This window comes from Pleurodeles waltl, chromosome 4_2 (assembly GCF_031143425.1).
Source record: "Pleurodeles waltl isolate 20211129_DDA chromosome 4_2, aPleWal1.hap1.20221129, whole genome shotgun sequence".
In the NCBI taxonomy this organism is placed as follows: Eukaryota; Metazoa; Chordata; class Amphibia; order Caudata; family Salamandridae; genus Pleurodeles; species Pleurodeles waltl.
The window spans coordinates 459,523,176-459,531,705 of NC_090443.1; the positions used below are offsets into that span (position 1 = coordinate 459,523,176).

General features: G+C 41.0%; 1 protein-coding gene across 1 annotated transcript; it reads left to right on the plus strand.

The window, feature by feature from the left end:
- The first annotated feature begins 222 nt into the window (after positions 1 to 222).
- Positions 223 to 522, plus strand: LOC138294160 (histone H2B 1.2-like). The gene has a single exon (XM_069233345.1). It carries the CDS (start codon positions 223 to 225, stop codon positions 520 to 522), a length of 300 nt encoding a protein of 99 aa, XP_069089446.1.
- The last annotated feature ends 8,008 nt before the right edge of the window (positions 523 to 8,530 follow it).

Here is an 8,530-nt window from a genome sequence, read left to right on the forward strand (position 1 = left end):
AATGACAGGAAAATCTGATATTTTTGCACATTCCCATGAAACTCACTGAAATGGCTGACTTTCTCAAATTCATGTGTGGTAAGGGTGGGCCTAGTGCATGTATTGCTACTCTTGCATCTCCGCTTTTGAGTCTGGAGGCCGTGTAATGTGAGCACCTGCATCAAACAAACTTATGGGACCCCCACTTTCTATTGCTCTTGCAGTGAGTGCTCAGTGTCTATCATGCCTGAATCAGCCAAGTCTGCACTTACTCCAAAGAAGGGCTCCACGAAGACGGTGTTGAAGCTGCCCAAGAAGGTTGGGAAGAAGCACAAGAGAAGCAAGAAGTACAGCTATGCCATCTACGTTTACAACATGATGAACTCCCTCATCTCCTCCGAGGCCATGAACGTCATAAACTCCTTCGTGAATGACATCTTTGAGCGCATCACTGTACAATCATCCCGCCTGGTTCACTACAACCAATGGCAGACCATCACCTCCAGGGAGATCCATACTACAGTGCATCTGCTGCTAATCTGAGAGCTGGCCAGGGATGTCAGGTCTCAGGGCACCAAGGCTTTCAATAAGTAAACTAGTGCCAAATAAGGTACCATGCCTCATCACCCATACTGTCTGGTGATTCCACGTCAGGGCTGTTGTCGCATGCTTTCTGTCTGCATACCTGCAAGTCCTTGCCTTTGTTTCTTGTGGAGTTCCAATCCCACATCCTTCTGAAAATCCTCCTAAATCCATGAGACAATTCCCCTTCAAGTGTTGGTGCAGTCCCTCATGCCATGAGATTCTTGGCGCAAGCTATGAGCAGGGCACCCATCCTTTAGATGAAACAGTTTTAAGCCTCCCATCACTATCATACATGTGCCCAAATCTGAAGGTCCAGGCAATTCTCCCCTCTCTGCACTCTAGCAGAAAACACTATGACCGAGCAGGCTGACTTTCATAAAGGGTGGGAGATGCTGTACCAGAAAAATGAAAGCAAGGCTCACTTTTTACCTGACTACTCCGTTTCTCTGTATTCTTTGGAGCTCTGAGAAGATGTTGGAGGGGCAGGCCCACATGACGACTGTAACAAATTAGGTTATGAGTTGAGAAGGTGGTAACCTTGTCAGGGTAGAGGCTATGTGTAAAGTATTTATGCAGCACACAAACAGTAATAAAGTGAAAACACAATGCAAGAAAAATCTCAAACCAATTTAGAAGAATAGAGTAATTTTCAATAAATAATATGACACAAAAATTATCAAAATCTAAACAGTAGAAAGAACCACAGATTTTAGTTTTTAAAGTTTCTACAGAAAAAGAGCCTGTAAGAAATTGGGTTACTAGAAGATAAGGTGAAACCCTACTAAGCAAAAACCACAATCCTTGTCTGTGTGATGCACAAGTAAACCCTAAATTAACTGTGCTCAGCCCTCTGGTAGCTTGACAGAGAGCAGTCAGACTTCACTGAGAGGCAATCTTTAATATATTTTTGCAGTCCTTCAAAGAGTAATAAAGTGAAACCACAACACAAGAAAAAAACCCACACCAATTTAGAAAAATAGAGTCAATTTTTAATAAAAATAAAACAAGACCAAAACAAAAAAAATGCAATCAGTAGAACTGGAGATACACAATTTTGAACAATTCAGTAAATATGGTGTTAAGAAGCACATTGCGTTAACTTTGCATATCTGGTCGCTTCGAACCAAGATGGAGTCAAAAGTTCAGGCCAACCACAATGGAGTGGGGTCTGGCTACAAGGACACAGGCCCGCTAAACAAGACTATGTTAATTCCTGGTTGCGGAGCATTGCCTGGTCTAGAGTTGAGGATGCTTCATACAGCTAAGGTGATGCTCCGGCTCCAAGGTTCTGCGAAACTACTAAATGAGGTCCTGCCTCACTGCCTAGAATCTTGTTGACGAGGGCTTGCTATGTGAAGTCTGGTGTCAGGGGTACAGCGCACAGTCAAGGCGATGGGTCGGTTCTCAAGAGCTGCGACCATGCGATGTGAAAACATGAATCATTGTCAAAGCTGCCATCAATAAGAGATTTGTGATGTTAGGGCCTACATCAGTTAAGCTTCACATGGCCGTGGTTATGATGCAGGCTGTGATGTTGATGCAGAGTTCTTGTGCTGGGAGAACACATGCAACAGAGGAGATGCGTTGGTTCTGCTCGGGATTAGACCGCACAGCAGAGGAGATGCGTTAGTTCTAAAGGAACTACACATTGGCTGGCAGAGCACCTTCAGGCCCACTTCCAAGAGTCCAGGACTGATAAGGGTAAGACTCCCAGTTGGCCAGGTACTGAGTTCAAGGTTGCCAGAACCATCTGCCCCTGAGTCTCTAGTAAGGGGGCCAGACAACACGCCTTTCAATTACTTTTGGGTCCTGTGTTCAAAGGATGCAGGTCCAGTCATGCTCACCCAGGGGCAGCAGGCAACAGGTTAGCACAGCAGGGCAGCAGTCCTTCAGAGCAGCAGTCCAGCAGAGTGGCAGTCCTTTCAGCACCACAGCAGTCCTTCCTGGCAGACTATCCACAGATCCAGGTGTGTACTGAAGAATAGGTGTCTGAGGTTAAATATTTATACCTGGACCATCCTTTGAAGTGGGAGACACATTTAGAAGTTTCCCTTTGAAATTCTCAGCATCCTGCCTTCTTTGTTATGGATCCAGACTAGCTAGAGGGGGTATACAGCCCTTTGTTTGGAGGCAGGACACAGCCTATTTAAGTGTAAGTAGATCTGGGCACAGATCAGTCCTCCCACCCTCCCAGCGATTTTCCAACCAGATACACCTAGGTTCTCCTCTGTGCGTGGCTGTGTAAAAGGAAAACACAAAGCACAATTGTCAGCAACACCCAGTCATGTGACCCCTGGACAGATTGCAGGTACTAAATGGCTAAGGTAGGAAAATGCCAATTTTCTAAAAGTGGCATTTTCAAAGTTGTAATTTAACATCTGACTTCACCATGAGAGAAGATTTTTCATTACAATTCCAAAGACACCAAACCTTAACTGGCTACATGCTGATTACCTGCTTCCATTTGGTAATTGCCACTTATTAAATGTAATAAGGTAGCTCCAATGTTATCCTATTGATAGGTAGGCCCTGCAATAGTGAACAATAATGTTAAGAGTTTTTCACTCCCAGGTTATGCAAAACTAAAATGTACATGTACAATTTTTTAATACACCTGCACCATACCATCTGGTCTAGCCAGAGCCTACCATGGGGTGACCTACATGTTTTAAAAAGGGAAGTTGGGACAAGGCATAACGATTTCATGCCAGGACGTCATGGTAGTTTAAAACTGCACACTCAGGCTGAAATGGCAGGCCTGCAACAAGTTTGCAAGGCTACTTAAGTGGGCAGCACAACAACTGCTGCTGGTCCACTAGCAGCATTTAATTTATAGGTCATGAGTACATATAGAACCACTTTTCTAGGGACTTACAAGTATATTAAATGGGCCAATTGGGTATAAGCTAATTCTATCAAGTTTAAAGGTGAGACCACAAGCACTTTAGTGCAGGTTAGAAGTGGTAAAGTGCACAGAGCTCGACACGTCCACAACAATAGGTTCAGTGAAGGCAAAAAGTTAGGGGTGACCCTGCATAAAGGGTCAAGTCCAACAGCACCAAAAAGAACAAAGCACCAACTGTGGTTATTTGGTGGCACTGAACTTGGACACAATCACAAGTTCAGGCTGACTCCAATGGAGTGCGGCCCGGGTACAGGACAGAGCTCAGCCCACTGAGAGTTGTGCCTTTTTGTCCTTAGTGCTGTGATGCAAGGTACTGCATCAGTTTGTGCCGTGCTGCATTTGTTCACTGAAGTCACCAATCAGAAGCTGCGAGATGCTGCAATGTGAAGTTGTGTGCCAGGTGGCACCATGTTGTGAGGTTCCAGTGAGGTTGCTGATCAGAAGCTGTGAGGTGCTGCAATGTGAGATTCTGCTTTACATTTGTTTCACACTGCATCTGTTCTGATGAAGCCTTCAGTTGCACAAGTAGTAGACTTGAGCCAAAGGTCAAGGACCTTGATGACAGAACTAGGGGGTCAGGACTCACTCCTACAGATGCCAGAAGAGGGGACCACGTCAGGTCTAAATGTGTCTGGTATGCTGGGAAGTAGAAGTGGCCCCTGGAAGCTGATCCTTAGAATCACTTCTGAGGAGCTGGGGATCAGGAAAGCGGGTCCAGCCAGAAGCAGCAGGGCAGTCCTCATTCTGAATCTTCAGCAGGTTCAGGAGTGTTCTGATGAGTGGTTCTGAAGGTACCACTTTTATACCTGGTGCAAGCCTTTGTGTGTGGGGGTGTGAGGGGTGGAACTTCTCTGGCATATCCTCAAAACTGGTTCTTGTCAGTTCTGCCCCTTCCCCTGTCCTGCATCCAAACTGTGTAGGATGATAACAGCAAGTGCAGGCCTAGTGTCAAGTTCCTTTGTGTGTTTGTTGCGGGCAGAGAATTTTGAAATATAGTCAGGGCAGAGTACAGCCCCTCCCCAGCCATTCTGCCAGGAAGACCCACTCCCCCTTCCACATAGGCTTCCTTTGCCTCTTTGTCTAGAAGCAATACGTAATTCACAACTGTAAACTTATTCACAGTCATGCAACCTAGTACACTGGCAGAAAAACACATCTTATTTGGGCAGGAAAATGCCAACTTTCTAAAAGTGGCATTTTCAGAATAGTAACTTAAAATTAAACTTTACCACTAAAGAGGATTTTCAATTACAATTAATTTGAGTGTAAACAGAAGATCTCTCTCTTCTCCCAATATGAAGGTGTTAGCGCGCCTGACCCTATTTGTTTTCTTATCGTAGATTATAAGGGGATGCATTAGAGGTTCAGTGGACCTTGTGACTGCACTTAGAGTACTTCCCACCATAAGACTCAGTTTCAATAACAAATCAATAGCAATACCAATCAATAACATCAATCATCTTAGGAGTCAATAATTTCCACATACCATGACCCCTTTGGCCATGAATAACCACACCTTTGTATAAAAGTTAGAATGTTTATTTCCCTATATTAACAAGGCTAATAGAACATAACTAAGTCTCAAAGTAAAATGATAAGCATACAGAAACAATACTGGTTGACCAAATCTTCTAAAGATTCTCAATTTAATCAAAGCTTGGATCACTACACATTCTAAAGTTACAGTACAAATCAATAGCAAGAATAACTGCACTATAAATATGGCATACATTTAGATTAAGCAAAGAAAAGACATCAACATCATTAAGATTTAGCAAGCATCATTAGTGAGTATCCTAACTAACTTTCTGATTAGAATGGCATGTTTAGGCTTCATGCAAAACAATATAGTCAACACAAATTTGGAAAAACATCTAACTATGGCTCTATCAAAATTTGTGGTTGGTACCTAAAGACAAAAGCAAATAGACATAGCAATCAGTAATATTGTATTATATCTTGCCTCAGTTTGGTTCAGCATGCTGTGACTGTCTTCGTCAATTGGACATCTGTTCGGTCCGCAAAGCACCAGAATTCAACATTAAAGTTCAAGATAGAAATGTCTCTTCATGCAGTTTGGAAAGAATAATGGCTAATAGCGCATCTCCTCTCAGGACGGTTAGGAAAAATAATGACGCATCTCCTCTCCGTGCAGTCTGGCTAAGTTAGATTCCCTAAAGTTACTTCCCTCTTTGCTATTGGTCAAAGAATCGTATGTTTAGTCCAATGAAAGTAGAACCTCAGATCTAAGATATTCCTAAATTGTGGTTCACATGTGAATGATTGGCTCCTCTTCTCCTGTTCCCGTTGTTGGGCTCGTAAGGTAAGAAATTTGTATCAGCTTATACTCTAGTCAGTGCATCCATTGTTAGTTACTGGGAACATCGCCTTTACACACACTTTTACAAGGTATCAGCAGCTAGTACAACATTTTCTAGCAAGCAGTTCTCATTGGAAAGAATTTTAGCAACTACCATTCGGTCAACTCAATTAAAAATTGCAATCTAAGTCTCTAATCAGCCATTTTATGATTCGTGTAAGCAATGCGACTTAACATGAGGCCGTGCAACAATGCCCAAGACCTCGCTAAATTTTAGGCCTATGATTTATAAAGCAAATACATAATACATGACCATTAATATGACATACTACTACATCACTCCAAACATGAGCATGACATTTTACATTAATAAGCTGTTAATAAGTACACTTCCTGATGATTGGTGATTATTGGTGATCACTCAAGTAAACACATTTCAAACTTCCTCTATTATTTTTCTATGTTATTTTCATGTGGATTTAACATTCAGAATACATGAATATTCATTAGTAAAATGTCAGCGTTAACTATCCCTCCTCTGATGACTAAATATGTCTTCACACTTACATCTTCCCACACAACTTTTCGCTTCAGCTAAAATTTGTCATCTTTATCCCTTTTAATCTTTGTTCCCTCTTTGAATTTTTCCTAAACAAATTTACCATTTTTATCTCTTCCCCCTCTAATCATTTTAAATTTTCTTTGATTTATTCACATGATACAATTTACATATTCCCATTGCTCCAATCATGCAAACCACAATAATCGATATCCCTTGTATTATTTTCAATATTATCCTTTTCCCAATGTTGCTGAGCCAATTTCCCACCTAAGCAAATCCTTTGCCATTTTTCTCCCAAACACCTGGTTCTTTCCGTTCTCTCAAATCAGCACTATCATTTGTCAGATTAGCAAGTAAGCTTCTAAGTTCTTTGCTATTATCAGGAATATATGAACAACAATGCTTCGAATTCAGCATTTTGCTAACTCTGCCATCTTTTCTAAAAGAATGTCTAACGCAAGGCAGTTCTGAAGATTCATAGATCTTACTACAGCCATTTCTCTATCCATTAGGATCATGGCTCCTGAATAATTTGTCAACATGTTATCCACAATAGTAGACAGCTTTCGGATCTTTATACTACTGAAGGAATTATTGCTCTAAATATATCTCCCTCTGTACTAGAAGGAGACTCTCTCTTTTGCTTAATGTGATGTAACTCAGTCATTTTCGGTAATCTTTTTAAGTCCTCAAGTTGAAATATCTTTGGGAAAACTGTCCCCAAGTAACATGTGCCATACCATCCTCTTGGAAGATGGTAATATGCATTCGGCCCACAGATGTAATAAATTCCTTTCACTCATTCCCACAAACAATGTATCAGTACTAGATCTAGGCCTATGTATACAAAGCTTTCCTACGTTTTGCACATCTAAAGCTAACCTCCCTTGTGTTTTATTTTACTAAATGCATAATCATTTCTAAATGTCTTTTTCTCTAAGCCCTTGTCTAACTTCTACTTTAATACCTTTCTCCTGTCGTCTGTCTGATCTAAGAAGCTCTTTTCTAATGGTGTAAGCAAGCATGTCAGATTATTTCTGCGAAAGGTTAATGTAGGCTCAAAGAATCCTCTTACTAATTCCATAGCGTTCTGCTTAGCTACTCTACTCAGGTAATCAATTATGGGGACAACGAAAACACAACATCGTAGTTGGAATATAAATACTGGATGTACTCCTGGCTATAAAATCTTGTTAGTAACAGACTACAACTTATCCCATAAATGAGGACAAACTATGATAGGTAACTTCTCTTTCGACTGATGTAGGAATCTGCGTGCAAACATATCAATTTCTCACATCCATCACCTGAACATACTCATTCAATAAGCAATGGAAAACATTAGAAAAAAGATCTCATGATGCGTTATCTACGGGGAGATATTTCTCATCTAACCTAAACTTCTCTATGTCTTTGCGTGCGGTAGTTGTCTCTAAAGCTAAGGGGTGGTTGGCTTTACTCTTGTCAAGAACAGTCATTCCCACAATCAATACCAGGCATAATATCATGCATACAATAGCAAAACCAACCCTGAAGTATTTATAGCACGTATTCTTTCTACCCTGCTGGCTAATGTTTCTCATGATCTGTAAAGAATCAGAAAGCAAGAGAAAAATAATAACTATGCAGCAAAATTCTAAACAAAAATCCTCAAACGTCTTCAGCAATTATTTACAGCTTTCAGTCTTATCTCTAGGCTCCTTTTATCAAAATCGGTTAGTTGTCAAAAATCGGTTTAATTGTTTGTCAAATCAGGTTATTTTGTCAAATCAGGTTATCAAAGGTCTTCTCCGGTTACTTTCAAGAGTCTCTTTTTCCTCTGGGCACTTCTCTCAGTGAATAATTTCAATAGTTCAGTTCATTGGTTTCCTTCAAGTGCCAAAATATTGATCTGGAATGTCACAATCAAAACAAAAAGAATTCTCTTTGCCATTCACTTGTTGTTGCATATGCCCATTCAGGACCACCGTATCTTCGACTTGCAATTCTCTTTCTTTTCAGCTTTCCATCTCCCTTCAACTCTCCTTCACTCAGATCTTTTCTGCTTGTTGTATCTACTTCCTCCTCAATAGTTGTCACTACAATTGCTTCCTTTCTCTTTGCTTGTGACTCCGGCCACTTATCTCCTTTCAGTGGACCTTTTGTCAATGCTCTTTTCAGTATCAAACTTGTAACTTCT

Coding starts and splice junctions, on each gene's coding strand:
- LOC138294160 (XM_069233345.1), top strand. CDS start 223: ATGCCTGAATCAGCCAAGTCTGCACTTACTCCAAAGAAGGGCTCCACG.